Source organism: Monomorium pharaonis, chromosome 9 (assembly GCF_013373865.1).
Source record: "Monomorium pharaonis isolate MP-MQ-018 chromosome 9, ASM1337386v2, whole genome shotgun sequence".
Taxonomy (NCBI): domain Eukaryota; kingdom Metazoa; phylum Arthropoda; class Insecta; order Hymenoptera; family Formicidae; genus Monomorium; species Monomorium pharaonis.
Genome location: NC_050475.1, coordinates 10,811,391 through 10,827,639, shown reverse-complemented (window position 1 = coordinate 10,827,639; position 16,249 = coordinate 10,811,391). Strand labels below are relative to the sequence as shown.

Below are 16,249 nucleotides of genomic sequence, written 5' to 3'. Positions count from 1 at the left end.
CGTCGGTGAAATTAGAAAAGCCGGTATATTCGTGCTCAACAAGATCATAGATTCCGCTAGCGAGCATTCTATTGCTCACCAGCGATATAAGTAAACAAAACCATAAATTCCGCTAGCGAGCATTCTATTGCTCGCCAGCGATATAAGTGAACAAAATCGTAGATTCCGCTAGCGAGCGTTCTATCGCTTGCCAGCGATATAAGTTAGTTAATCATTCACAAGCACGAATATACTCGACGGCCCTAATTTCCCTTGACGTAGAAAATGCTTAACTAAGCGTTCAATCGCTTAACCAAGCGTTTATTTGTAGACCATCAAGAAGAATCGCCACCGCGCTGGAAAAAGGAAAAGGGAAAAGATCCTCAAAGCTCAACAAAAAGCCCTAGAGCGGGCTTTCGAGGAAATTGAGAATTTCGTGGGCTACCCGCTGGAACACACCCCCCTTCCTCCTCCAGTCACAGACGCTCCGCCAGGAAGAGCAATCTCTTCCATTGATCTGTTCCAAGAAGACACCGTCCCTTTGGAAAATTATAATCAGTTAACGTCCAACGCGCCTGAAATAATTACGCTCAGCGATTCCGATCACGATTCCCCGGAGTTGGAACCTTTAGATCCAACAACAGAATACCATAGCGATGCAGTAGCACAGATTATTATATTTCCGCCAGAAAATTATGTGATACATGTAATAATCCTATACGTTGTTTTATTAATAAATATATACATATATATATCCAGGTTTCTTAATCTTAACTACATCAAGGTCATACTAACCAAATCCCACAAGGTTTTCCATCGGCAACAAGCTCTCGCCATACCCGGGTAGAGTTCGTGTAAGCGGGCTGCCCGAAATTCGAAAGGAGAGCCCCCGCGTCGGTCAGGCGACCGAGGCGTCGCGACGCACACATTGAGAAGAAATATCCCTAGACCCGGACATTACAATATGCATGTTGCATCATGCGTGAAACGGAACGCATCCTAGCACTCTCTACACTAGCTTACACTTCCAGTCCTTCGGATTTCGGTCGCTGTGTGATTGGTCTATTGCCTGTATCCGACGTCTATGCACACGACACGGTAACGTTTAACTGCGCGGCAACAAACAACGTAATAGTACATCGGTTTGTTAATAAAGAAGGATTGAGTGTTGCGTTGTCAGTGAAGGATTGCGTCTTACTCATAATCTTAAGAAACAGCATTACGTACGTTACTTACGACGATTATATTTTTTGGAATCCCTCAGTGTGTTACACAAATATAAGTGATAGATAGAGATAGATACAGACGAGTGATAATAATAGTCTAAACTCTAAAACATCAATCTGACGAATTTCGCCAATAAACAAACAATAAACAACAGAGGTAAAAAACAAGTTGAAGAGCCGTTACTCTCGAAAGATAAGGAAGTAAAGGACAATAAAGATCGAAATACCCGATTCAAAATTTCGAAATTGCACGTGCCGAGATATTTTTTATGTAAAATTAATTTTGTATTTTGTGTTTCTAAAGATTTATATATTGTAATTTATCAACAACACAATGTCGAAAAGGAAAAGAGGATCTTATAAAAAATATCTGACAGACGATTCTGAAGAAATTCCTGTAACAACAAAATATTCTCGTCTATTAAGTGCAAAAAAGGGAAAATAGGAAAACAGGTAAATTCATAATTATTGTTATATGGTTGTCGTAATATTTTGTACTTCAGTATTAAATATGTATAGATCCTTATATATAATTTTAATTATTAATGTTATTAATATTTTTTAAGACATAATTATTTTTAGTTAAATACATATGACATAATTTACAAAATTCTATCTTTACACATTTTAGTGTAATGTAAGTGAAAGTGATAATTGAAACAATGAAGTTAGGACCATGGCACAAGCTCTTCCGTAAGGCGATACATCAAGTGATCTTACATACTGATCTTAAACTTTGACTTGTACTTAGCCCTGCATTTGGCGCAATATCTGTATTGGATACTCGTTTAGGCTAAATGCATCACCGTTTTCACACAGTAAACATTTTTTTATTAATCCTAATATTCGTCAATTGTTTTTTACTATTTTAAAGTTTAATATAAGATTTATCAATCAAATAGAAATTTTAAATTATATGCACATTGCGACCATTTGTGGATAAAAAATATTGTGCTTAATGCAGGATTAAAAATAAACTCAAGTTAACACACAAAGAAATCCTTAACTTAAGAATATACGTTAAGGATTTCTTTGGGGAGCATCCCAGATGCACATAGATCGAAGCGGACACCAATCAGAACTAACTGAGTTAGTTAGAATTAGGATAAATTTATAGAATTTGATTAGTGGTCTCCGTTTCCATCTGTGCGCATCTGGGACTCACTCTTTCTTTGTACGTTGATTTAAGTTAAATTTTCAATATGAGCTTAGGTTTATATAGAGTATTCAACGTAACGTAACGCTTTATGGAAAAGCTTGTGTGGTGGCCCTTAGTTTTGTATACTTATATATATTTGAATTAGTAATGTCAAATTACAACTGTATTAACTGTAAACATCAACTAATTACACATATATACATTTGTAGATGGATCAAGAATGTGATCATGAACAAAATGATGTTATTATCCAAGAACATTCTTTCCAAGAATCTTTCGAAAAAGAAAACATGAATCACCATTATTCTGGACTTAACAATGAAAATAATAAGTCTAAAGAAGATAAAAATGAACAAGATTATCAATCTGAAAATGAATCTGAAAATAATGATTGTTTTGATAATAAAAATGACAATAATGAAATTTATTATTTTGACGATAATGGAGAGCTTTATGAAGATGATAATAGTTCTGATAGTGAAGAAAGTGAGAACCATGATGAATATCAAGAATACTCACAAGTAACTTTACAATTTTATTTATTTCTAACAAAAATATGCAATATTATAATTTATCATTTAATAAAAAAAGAAATTCGATACTCTTTGTCTGCAAAGTATGATCGGAAATATAATTATATTAGCAGACACTCCGTAAATACATATTTTCTTGCAGGAACCTACACGATTGTCTATATATGAAGGATGTGATTTAAGTAAAGAAGAAAGTCAATTGATGATAATGAGTATGGCAATTCAAAACAAATTGACTGATTCTGCATTACAAGCTTTACTTCAAATTATTGATTCTCATTTGCCTTATAGGGTATATTCCTCAAAGTATCATTTTCTACAATTTTTTCCAAAGGTAGTTTTCTGTAAATATTATTTTTGTCCAACGTGCTTTATTATATTGACATTTCATTGTGATACTATTACTGAATGTAATAACTGTCGAAAACGTTATGAACAAAACCAATTACAAAGAAATTTTAACTATTTTTATCATTTTTCATTGAAGTCGCAGTTGATCGAGTTATTAAAAACTAAATTATTTACACAATTTAGAAAAAATAATCTCATTGAAAGTGATATTGTAGATGGAAAACTTTATCGTAAGTTAAAAGAACAAAAAGTTATATGTGATAACGATATTACTATTCAGTGGAACACAGATGGTGTAGAAATATTTAATTCGTCCACATACACTATATGGCCGATTCAAGTATGTATAAATGAATTACCATATCGAGTTAGAAGAGATAACATTTTGCTTTGTGGATTATGGTTTTATAACCATAAACCACCAATGAATTTGTTTCTTCGTCCATTCATAGACGAACTTTTAGAATTAGAAACAAATGGATTCTGGTGTGTTCCATATAAACACAAGGAACCCATACTCGTAAAAGTTTATACACTTCTTGCAGCTGTAGATACAATAGCTAGACCACTTATTCAAAACATGAAGCAATTTAATGGTGCATATGGATGTTCATATTGTTTCCATAAAGGAGAACAAACTTTAATTGGAAGAGGTCAAACACGTATATATTCTGGTAATAAAAGCATGTTACGAAACATAAAGCAACATTATAAACATATTGAAAGAGCTAATAATGAAGGAAGACCAGTAAAAGGTGTTAAAGGTTCTTCAGTAATAATGCTTTTAAGTACGTGTCATATTATTCATTCTTTTCCACCAGAATATATGCATTCAGTTTTATTAGGCGTGACAAAATTATTTGGAACATTGTGGTTTGACTCAGTTAATAATAATAAAGATTGGTACTTAGGCTTAAAAGTTACTGAATTCAATAATAAATTACTAGCTATACGACCTCCTTGTGAAATTATAAGAACGCCACAATCTGTGAAAAATACAAAATGGAAAGCAAACGAATGGAAATCTTTCTTATTGTATTATTCGCTTATTTGCTTGAATGATATAATGCCACGAAAATATATTAAACATTGGTTACTATTTGTATATAGCATTTATATTTTTTCCAAAACAAAATTTACAGATAACGAGTTTGATAAAGCGAAAATAGCACTTTATGAATTTGTTTTAAATGTCGAGTTACTCTATGGAAAAGAATATATGAAATATAACTTACATATGATGCTTCATTTGCCAGATTATGTGAAAAAATACGGTGCCGTATGGGCATGGTCAGCATTTCCGTTTGAACACTTTAATGGTATAATAGCAAAGATGTTTCATGGAAGTCAATGTATATCACTACAAATTTGTACAATTTATTCCAGAATAAGATATATTAAACAAAATTCAGATATCTTTAGTAGGTCTAATTGTAGTAGACAAGGAAAGAAAGTGTTTCAATATATAATGAAAGAAACTAAAATTTTAAAATGTATAAAATATGGAGATGATTTGAGAATATTTGGGAAACCTGTAAATATAACTTTGTCATTGTCTCAAAAACTGTTGATTGAGGAATTATTACAGCAAACAATTACACAAGAAGTAAAATCATTTCAAAGATTTTCTTATAAAAATACTCTTTATCATAGTTACAAATATTCTCGTCTTATTAAAAGAAATAATAGTACAGTTCTATTAAATAATAAAGAATTAATAGTAATTTCAGATCTAATCTTAATTAATACATCAGAACTACAAGAAATATACTATGTTGTCCTTGGTAAAAAATTACAAATAATGGACGAAGAACTTTGTAAACACAAATGTATATCAACAAAAATGTTTTCATTTATAGCACGTAAAACAAACAATGATATTTCTTGTTTTCCATCAAATTTTGATAAAAAATGTTGTAATATCCCTTATAAAGAAAATAAGTTATATATCGTGCCTTTGGTAAATACAGTAGAAATTGATTAAATAATTTACTGTTTATTAAATTTATCATAATGTAATTCTTTATGAGTTAAAATTTTGTTCTTTTATATGTACACATGTATATGTTTCTTGCAAAAAATATGACTAAAAAGTTATATATTGTATTTAAAATAAAAAAATATTACAAAAATTTAAAGTTTTTAGACATTTTAATTATAAATCCACATTTTTTTTATAGATTATTTCTTATGTTTACTTACAGTTAAAATTTATATTAAAAAAAAAGTTTTTTTATGGAAAAGGAAAAGTTGAAATAAAAATAAGAGCTCAAGAAAATTTAGGGAGAAATTTACTCGAAAGATGTTTTTTATGCATCACAAATTTGTTAGAAGTTTCGTTCTTTATCACTGAAATGTAAAAACAAATTTTGTTCGAATATTTCACAAATAGTTTTGGTATCAGAATTCAGTAGTTGTCGACGAAAATACTATTAGGAATAATACTATACTTAACGTATAGGCTCTCAGTAGTTTTCTAATAGTATTGTAATAAGAACACAGTAGTATTCCAATATTTTTCAATAGTATTTCAATAGATTTCCTATATTATTCTCAGAAGTTTTTCAATATTTTTTAAATAATTCTCTTATAATTTTTTTTCGTACGGGTTCGCCTTTTCCCATCTCTTTAGACTCGGTTCTTTGGACGCTGGTTGTCGGATCAAGTTAGCAAGTTCTTTTCTTGAGTTTCTGGCTATCAATAAGATTGGTTTTTTTCCTTCCAGTATCATGGCTTCGACACTTAAGGTTCTTGAGAATATTTCAACTTGGACGGTCACCGCTTCAATGGTCGTTCGCTTTTCGCGTTTTAAGTACGCCGAGATGTTTTTTGAGTCCGTTGTTCGCGGGAGTCTCGTTCCATTTTTTTCGATCATCTCTACAGCCTCGCTGGTGATCACGTTAAATTCACCGCGTGTGTCCATGATTACTTTCATTTTTTGTTCTTCCATCTTACCAGTCAGCCAGTTAGTTTGCGCCTGATCTGACAGTATTGCTTGGATGCGAGAAATATGTCGCATTCCTTTTTCATTTATCAGCTGGCTCTTTCTTCTTCTCCGTCACTGCGGGATAGTTTCGCCTTGGGTCGTAACATCGAGATCGTCGGATTCTTCTGACAGTGGTCGCTTCGTTACACGCTCTTGTTCTAACTTGTGTATATATTAATTTATTTGTTTGTTACTAATTTGTTTTTTGTTTTTAGGTGCACTAATCGGGAGCGTCCCAGATGCGCACAGTAATAAACGGACACAGCAGGCTGAGTGAAACGGACATAGTAACAAACGGACACAGTAATAAACGGACACAGTAACAAACGGACACAGTAACAAACGGACACAGACCAAATGCGCACAGAGCGAAATGGACACAGTGCGAAATGGACACAGATCAAATGCGCACAGAGCGAAACGGACACAGTGCGAAACGGACATAGACCAAATGCGCACACTGCACGTGCGCACGGACCAAATGCAATCCATGTACATTGCAAACAGAGTAAAGTCCACATAGGTTAGCGACTTGGACGGGGTGGGTGCGGGAGGGGGGCCGAAGGCCCCCCTTGCACCCCCCCGCGCGCGCGCGCGCGCGTGTGTGTGTGTGTGTGTGTGTGCGTACGTGCGTGCGTGCAAAGCATTCACTGCATCACATGGGTTTGCGACTTTCCGTGTATGCATTTGGTCCGTGCGCATGTGCAGTGTGCGCATTTGGTCTGTGTCCGTTTCGCACTGTGTTCGTTTCGCTCTGTGCGCATTTGGTCTGTGTCCGTTTGTTACTGTGTCCGTTTCGCACTGTGTCATTCCATCTTTGTTACTTACGGAAAGTTGAACAAAGATAGAAAAACACTCCAGTGCATCCGTTGCGAATTTAAAAACGCACCCATACTGTAGATTTTCAGTACCGACAGCAAATATCGGAACGCAGCCAATATTTTTTCTCATTCTAACTTATTGCATCAGTGCAACAGTGCAACTAGTGTAACGTCCGGGTCTAGGGATATTTCTTCTCAATGTGTGCGTCGCGACGCCTCGGTCGCCTGACCGACGCGGGAGCTCTCCTTTCGAATTTCGGGCAGCCCGCTTACACGGACTCTACTCGGGTATGGCGAGAGCTTGTTGCCGATGGAAAACCTTGTGGGGTTTGGTTAGTGTGACCTTAAGATTAAGTATAAGAAATCTGGACGTATATATGTATATATTTATTAATAAAACAATGTATAGTATTTATTACAAATATCGCTTAATTTTCGGGCGGAAATATAATGATTTGTGCTACTGTATCGCTATTATATTCTGCTGTTGGATCTAAAGGCTCTAGCTCTGGGGGATCGTCGTTAGAATCGCTGAGTGTAATTATTTCAGGCGCGTTGGACGTTAACTGGTTATAATTTTCCAGAGGGACGGTGTCTTCTTGGAACAAATCAATGGAAGAGATTGCTCTTCCTGGCGGAGCGTCTGTGACTGGAGGAGGAAGGGGGTGTGTTCCAGCGGGTAGCCCACGAAATTCTCAATTTCCTCGAAAGCCCGCTCTAGGGCTTTTTGTTGAGCTTTAAGGATCTTTTCCCTTTTCCTTTTTCCAGCGCGATGGCGATTCTTCTTGGTCTACAAATAAACGCTTGAACGCTTAGTTAAGCATTTTTCTGCGTCAAAGGAAATTAGGGCCGTCGAGTATATTCGTGCTTGTGAATAATTAACTAACTTATATCGCTGGCAAGCGATAGAATGCTCGCTAGCGGAATCTACGGTTTTGTTCACTTATATCGCTGGCGAGCAATAGAATGCTCGCTAGCGGAATCTATGGTTTTGTTTACTTATATTGCTGGTGAGCAATAGAATGCTCGCTAGCGGAATCTATGGTTTTGTTGAGCACGAATATACCGGCTTTTCCAATTTCACCGACGATATTTCAATCATTGAGCCTACTCACTTTAGGTGTTGTAGAATTCATCGCGGCAAAAGGGAGGGGAGAGAGTTGTACCTAGAGGAGTTGTTTCACAATTATTTGGAAGTGGATCGACAATTAATTTTTATAGTCCTTATTATCGAAAGGATTCCTTATAATATGGCGCAGTTCAATTTATGAAAATATCGGAAAATATTCTAGGGAGCGAAACTAAACAATAATTAATCAGTACTCACGAGTTATAATATAGTTTGAAGCAATAGCTCGGTCCAGTAACAATTAGATGGTTGATGTAGGTTGACGGTTGAAGGTGGTCGATCGCAGAGATGTGTTGATGATGGCAGTCTGTCGGAGCACGCACTGTTTGACTTAAGTGACAATGAGTTGATCGCGAAGCTGTAGGAGAGAGGTTGCAAATTTACAGTAACTTGAAGATTAAAGAGTGACGCGTGACTGAGAACTAGTGACTGAACTAATCGCTGAATAAGTATGCTGAACAAGTGTCGAAAAAATAATGATGATCCGGCTTCTGTGCGCGGATTTAAATAGGACGCGGACAAAGAGATCGAGCAAAATCGGCGCTGCACTCAGCGGCTGTTAGCGCTCCGGAGTAGGGAACACGCGCAAGAGTCGGTAAGAGTGGGAGTGATTCGGCGGCTTGGCGGGAACCGAGTTTCGGGGGCCGCTGATAAGGCGCGTGAGATCGTTTGCACGTGTGCGGATGTTTATTGGAGATATCTCATCTAGGATTTCGTCGATCATTTGATCCGGAATATTTTTCGGCTAGGATCGCTTTCACTACCAAATATCTCGCCGGTTTATCAATCTTAATTATTTCTTGGGCGCGACATCTCGTCGCCAACGTGAAATGGATATCTTACGGACTGTTTATGTTAAATGCCTAGCTATGGTTCACCTGATCTTCCGACACGCAGTCCGGATATTACGCGGATTAATTTCGTATTGTATTTCTTTAGGCGCGACATCCTGTCGCGGTCGTGTTGATAATAGCAGATTTTGTTTTAGAAACGTTCGGTTTGAATCTTTGAGGATTCAGTTGACGAGATATCATTTCTTTAATCATCCGACAGTGCACGTGCAGGGGCCTTTACAAGTATCCGGTTTTTATTTATCTTACAGTTAATTAATCCTCGACGAACTCATAAGCAATACGAGAGTGAGAATTTAGAAGTTTAAACGATCCGATTGCCTATGCGTTCGTACCGATAAGAGAGTTAAAATAATGTTAGATATAACTTAAAGTATATGTATATGTAATATATGGTTTTGATATATATATGTACGTAATTTTAAAGTACGATTAAGTGCTTAATATTTGAATTATTATTATATAATGACGACTTAAACGAAAGTAAGAATGAGCCATAGAAACGCATTACTGAGTAAGGTAACTCAGCGCGCGTGCATCCGGACAAGTTTTGCGAGAAAACTTTTGGACAAAATTTTCCGGACGCTGGGACGTTACACTAGAAAGAACAGACCAAAGGACAGGCCAATGATCATAGAGTGTATGTGGTCACCGAGCGTGCGCACGTGGTCGCGGAGCATGATCTCATGTCGTTACGTTTCGTCGGTATGACAGGTTTCATAACCTGAATATTCGCCAACTTTAACGATTAATATCTTGAGATATTTGAGGTGATGTGTTTAAACTAAATAATTATCGAAATTGGTAGTAATTGAAGTGCCGTGCTTTATGTTTTTAAAATTATATTTGCATTTTATTAAATATATATTGTGTGATTGTCACAAGTGAGGTGAATTGGTATTCACAACTGTGTTAATTTAAATAATATTAAAGAAGTGGCAACAGGAATTACAAAAGGATCCATGCAGTTACAATACATGGGATTCATTTCAGCATGAGATCATCATTATTGTCTCCGCTATCTGAATCTTGTGCAATGTAACGAAGTCATCAACATTACAGCTTGACTAATTATTTGTATTTATTGAAGAAAAAATATAACTTTCTTTCTTGTAACATATGTTTAGATAATCACATTTGTTTTTAATTCGTGCATATTTGTGATTCAGTGAATGAGTGTAAGATGCAAAGTGTTATGTTATATATTGCGTATAATTCTAAAATTTAATCAAATTTATGTGATTTTATTTTTAATGTTGCTGATGTAACTTAGTTTATGACTATACTTTATTTTGCGAAGTAAATTGTGCAGATAAAACTAAGGAATGCAGTTACATAAGTAAAATAAAGATATTTTAACAACAACAAATTGTTATCACTGAAACTTAATTATTAATTCTCTTCAAATTTTACTCGATTTTAATTGAAGAAGCAACACCTTTATATTTTAATTTTATCAACAAATTTATGTGTATTGAAGTTATATTTTTAACATATGTATGTGTTGCTTATTTTACAAAGTGAAAGAGTGCATTGTTATACACTCCTTGCATTACATTATTAACCATTTGTTGAGACCAATACAAGTTCTAATACTAATGAATGCAACTAATCTGACAGATTAACTAGCCAAATCTTGATATTTCATGTTTAAAAAGAAATTAGTATGAAAGCGTAAGATATTGTATGAATCAATGTTCTCGGGTTGAGGCTTTCTAAATTAGATTATATAAATACTACTGTGAACAAGTGCTGTTTGCATGGTTATTACAACATTGAAATAATCTCTAAATATTAAAAATTTCAATGTTCAGCTTGGGAAAATTCATGAAGAAAATTTTATTGAATCTATGTCTATTCAATGTGCTATTTTACCCGGTTATGCATTTTACTTACAAGTTGTCCAGGATATACATATTTACAATTAAGTAAAATGGTTTAATTAATTGGACTAAGTTAAATTTTTAAATTACTATTATTTTTGTAAATTGTATTATTTTATATTGTTGTGTTTAAAATTTTTTTTAATGTATGCTTGTTACATTAAATATATGATTAAAATTATGTAAATAAATAAAATTCCTAACAAATCACATGTCACTGTAAAATGATATAGTGTCATGGAAATCGTCATTTCTTAGTTAATTATTTGTGTATACTTACTAATATGTTATATTTAAAAAAATGTGTTTATGTATATGTATATGTTAGACAGTTAATTTACTCAGTTAATCATCAACATTATGTATCCATGTATAAAATTTTGTAATGTCGTTGTAATCATCAATCTGTAATTATTTGTTTATACATATGTAATAAGTTGTATTTCAAGAATATTAGTCATGTATGCATCAGAGAGTCAATGTATTCTAATGTATACAATAATATATGGTAATTAACCATATATTAAATATAACCTTGTAATGTCGTCAAAATCATTGATCTATAGTTATTTGTTTATATATACGTATCATCAAGTTATATTTCAAAAATATTGATTACGTATGCATCAAAGAGTAAATGTACTCTAATGTATGCAATAATATATTAACAGCAGCATATTTTTCACTTATGAATAGGGCTTTATACTAATGCTATAAGATATAACATACATTTAACATATATTATGACATATATTTAGAAAACATGCTTTTTACAAGGGATACACAAATTATAATTTCATGTGAATGTATTTGTTTATCAATATTTGTCTGAAAACATATCTTATGTCTGAAATTATTCAATATTTTAGAAGGGAAAATACCTATGCAATTTTGTATAGAGTTTTGACAGACCTAACCAAATTTTGGCTAACTTCTACGAACAAAATAAAATGTTTCACTGTTTCAATAAATTTGGATCACTCAGAAACTTTTTTAATAACATTTCATAACATACAAACAAATTTAAAAAAAAGGATTAATATTGACGTTGACAATATTGACGCGTGGTCAATATTGACGTGGGCAATATTGACGCGTGGCCAATAGTGACGTGGTCAATATTGACGCGTGGGCAATAATGACGTGGCCAATATTGACGCGTAGGCAATAGTGACGTGGGCAATAATGACGTGAGCAATATTGACGCGTGGTCAATAATGACGTGGTCAATATTGACGTGGTCAATATTGACGTGGTCAATATTGACGCGTGGCCAATAATGACGCGTGGCCAATAGTGACGTGGCCAATATTGACGCGTGGGCAATAATGACATGGTCAATAATAACGAGTGGTCAATATTGACGTGGGCAATATTGACGTGGCCAATCCACCCTGTGGTCAATCGGGATCGTGGTCAATATTGACGTGGTCAATCGGGACCGTGGCCAATATTGACGTGGCCAAACGGGTGCCACTCAATTTATTTACTTTTTAATTTCATTGTTAAATTTATCTTTTTCCATAACCTTAATAATTTGATGGAAATTGCGATCTATTTCCCACATAGCACACGTGGATTCTGAGAACGTTCCGCAGGATATCGGAACAGTAGATTGCGTAGATACTGAGAACAATCGAGCTTCGTACTGAGATATACTACAGTACAAACTAAGTATCTTCCTATGTCTCGTTTCTCCTATGGCATAGTACGTACCTGCGAATATCCCGCAGTATCTGTATAGTATGGGAATCGTCAGAGAACGGTCGATCATGTATATGCACGCATACATTTACACGCCTATGCGCGCGCGCTCACATCGGATCAGATTTATAGGTTAGATAGGCGTATCCGTGGAATTTTATTAAAAAAGAATTTTTTTATGCAACTTTGAAATAAATTTATTATTTCATTTTAATCTACAAAACAATATTGCAATCAACCATATTACAAAACAATATTACAATCAATTACGCTGAAAAAATCAAATATTTCCTTAACTGGTCCTTAATATTTTTATCCGGTTTTATATCGTCCGGATATAAAACTAATTTGAGACACCTCGGCAGTTCTTCGGCTGCTTCCTACAAATAATAGAACATAATTCTGATAACGTACAGTTAGAATACTTATAAAATTAAATTATGTAATAATTTTTTGATATATGTAATAATTTTTCATAAGTCTTGTTAATAAATTCGAGATTATCTTTGTTGCCGTTGAGATCTCAGAAAGAACTTATATGGTAAATAATATTGTCATGACTAACAAATATTGATAACATAAATCGTAAGCGGTTAATGTTTGTGCATTAATAAACAACAGAGCTGATGGAGTGTGACTCGCAACCTTTTCTCTCTCTCTATCTCTCTCTCCCCTCTCGCCTCATCTTCAATTAGAAGATATAGAAATAATTAATTTGCAAGACATGCTTCATCAGCCCTATTGTTCATTAATGCACAAACATTAACCGCTTACAATTTGTTATCAATATTAGTAATAATAATCCATTGTTTAAGTTAATCTCTGCTTACATTTATAATAGCAAATATCATAATAAAATTTATAATTTAGAAAATAATTTTATTTGTCATTCTTAAATAGAGATCTGTAATTATTTTTAGGAATACAATTCCAATTTTGCTTAAATTTTATTCATATAAAATATAAAATAACAATGGTATTAGACGTACCTTGGAATGAAGATACAGATTACATTAAATTGGAGGAAAATCACGCTTGGAAAATCAAATATTTCATTAACTGGTCCTTAATATTTAATTTTATCCAGTTTTGTATCGTCCGGATATAAAACTAATTTGTGACACCTCGACAGTTCTTCGGCTGCTTCCTACAAATAATAGAACATAATTCTAATAACGTACAGTTAGAATTATTATAAAATATTGTAATAATTTTTTGATATATATGTAATAATTTTTCATAAGTCTTGTTAATAAATTTGAGATTATCTTTGTTGCCGCTGAAATCTCAGAAAAAACTTATATGGTCGAATAATATTATCATGACTAACAAATATTGATAACATAAATCGTAAGCGATTAATGTTTGTGCATTAATAAACAACAGAGCTGATGGAGCGTGGCTCGAAACCTTTTCTCTTTATCTCTCTTTCCCTCCTCACCCCATCTTTGATTATAAGATATAGAAAAATAATTAATTTGCGAGACATGCTTCGTCAGCCCTGTTGTTCATTAATGCACAAACATTAACCGCTTACGATTTATGTTATCAATATTTGTTAGTAGGTAATGACAATATTATTCATCGTATAAGTTCTTTCTGAGATCTCAGCAGCAACCAAGATAACCTCAAATTTATTAACAAGACTTTTATGGAAATCATTACATATATAAAAAAATATTACATAATTTAGTTTTGTAAGTATTTGTAGTAATGTATTCAATATAAATATCAATATTGCATGACATAAGGGAAACATTACCTTGGATAAAGAATCTCTTGCGAAATCGTGCAACCTAGCAAACATAAACTCGTCGGAAAGACAAAACAGGTGGGGACACTGTGGGAACCGCTGTGGAGCCTAACACAGTACTACCAACGTACATTCCCCAGATAGCAGACGACGCTGAGTCGCTACCGTCATTGTATTTTACAGCTCAGCAGTTGCCATTACTTCTTTTCTAGTCTAGTCGTCGCGCGCGCTGCTGGGCGTTCAGGATAGATAATAAAGGAGAACTTGTGTACCTCTAATTCCGAGCTTCTTCATTTTTGCCTTACTTCAACATCAGCCGCAGTAGTTGGGAACTGCATAGCCGTCGCTATCCCCACATTGGTGACCCCGACGTGATCCGGGCAAAGACTGATACAACTCAAATGCAACGGACGCGAGTCCGACAAGAACGAGGCCACGTTTTAAGCGTGCCTCACCGCCATTAACCCGCGTTGCGCACGTGTCCGCATTATAACCCGCGCCTTTCACGTTCTCGTTTCGTCAAACGCGAGTGCACCGTCTCACCTTTCGACGCATCTCGGCATCGGTGTATTTTCCACGCCACGATGGCCGAGAGTGACACGACTAACAATTCGCAGAACACCGCGCCCAGCGCGACTAACGACCATCAGATCGGACGCATCAGTATACGGCCACCGCAATTTAGCAAGGAAAAGCCGGCGATATGGTTCATCCAAATGAAGGCGCAGTTCGCCACCAGTGGGATAACACAGGATCTTACGAAGTTCTACCACGCCGTGCAAGCGCTTGATGCGACCGTACTGCACGAGGTAAGCGATATCGTAACCAATCCACCGACGGATAATAAATACGAGACTCTAAAAACACGAATATTGACTGAGTTTCAAGATAGCGAGGAGAAACGCCTTAAAACGCTCCTTAACCAAACCGAGCTCGGCGATAAGCGACCATCTCGTCTACTCAAGCACATGAGAGACCTCGCGGAAAACAAGATTTCCGAAGAACTACTCAAATCGTTCTGGTTACAACGCCTTCCCACTAGCACGCAGACGATACTCTCCATCAGTCAAGATCCACTCGACAAGCTAGCGACCATGGCAGATCGCGTACACGACATCGCATCCCCTAGCATTTCCAACCTGGACCTAGTCCCCGCGACTTCCACCGCCACCTCACTAGAAAATCAACTCTGCGAGTTAATTAAAAGAGTTGATCGCATCGAGACTCGGAGACGAGACGCATCCCCGCGACGCTACCGGAGGAGGTCCACCAGCAGGCCTCACATCAGGTCAGCTTCACCAAGCGCGAAAATCTGTTGGTATCACCAACGTTTTGGTAGGGAGGCCAAGAGATGCACTACGCCCTGCGACTGGTTGGACAAGACGACCAACCAAAAGGAAAACTAGGACCCGGGGTGTTATCTGCGGCAGGCGCCCCGGACGCAGTGTTACGCCGCCTTTTCGTCACGGATCGTCACACCGGAAGGAGATTTTTAGTCGACACAGGAGCCGACGTTTCCGTCATTCCGGCGCCGCCTAGATTCCGGCACAGCCCACCCAGCCTCACGCTGAGCGCCGCAAACGGCACGCCCATCCCTACACACGGACAAAGACTCGTCCACTTGGACCTGGGATTACGCAGAGTTTTCCAGTGGCTATTTTTGCTAGCAGAGGTCAACAAACCCATTTTAGGTACAGACTTTCTATCGCATTTCAACCTCCTCGTAGATATCAGGGGAAAAAGGTTGGTCGACGGCAGCTTACTAACCTTAAAGTGCCAGCCCGCGTAGGTATCATTGCAGCCTTACAGGTCCCACGCCTCAAACTCGGCACTGCGTTCGATGACCTGCTCACCGAGTTTCCAGAGATCACGCG

At 35.9% G+C, this 16,249-nt stretch overlaps 2 protein-coding genes across 3 annotated transcripts; both read left to right on the top strand.

Moving 5' to 3' along the window:
- The first annotated feature begins 1,565 nt into the window (after nucleotides 1–1,565).
- LOC118647213 (GATA zinc finger domain-containing protein 13-like) lies at nucleotides 1,566–5,317 on the top strand. Of its 2 annotated transcripts, XM_036291630.1 has the most exons (4): nucleotides 1,568–1,658; nucleotides 2,574–2,885; nucleotides 3,040–3,231; nucleotides 3,464–3,555. In XM_036291630.1, the coding sequence occupies exons 2-4, from the start codon at nucleotides 2,574–2,576 to the stop codon at nucleotides 3,485–3,487; spliced, it is 528 nt and encodes a 175-aa protein (XP_036147523.1). In that variant the 5' UTR covers nucleotides 1,568–1,658; the 3' UTR covers nucleotides 3,488–3,555. The 2 variants fall into 2 exon arrangements, with proteins under 2 accessions (XP_036147522.1, XP_036147523.1); XM_036291629.1 differs by having other exon boundaries at nucleotides 1,566–1,658; nucleotides 3,040–5,317.
- Nucleotides 5,318–14,959: 9,642 nt separating this feature from the next.
- Nucleotides 14,960–15,781, top strand: LOC118647459. Its single transcript, XM_036292477.1, has one exon. It carries the CDS (start codon nucleotides 14,960–14,962, stop codon nucleotides 15,779–15,781), a length of 822 nt encoding a protein of 273 aa, XP_036148370.1.
- The last annotated feature ends 468 nt before the right edge of the window (nucleotides 15,782–16,249 follow it).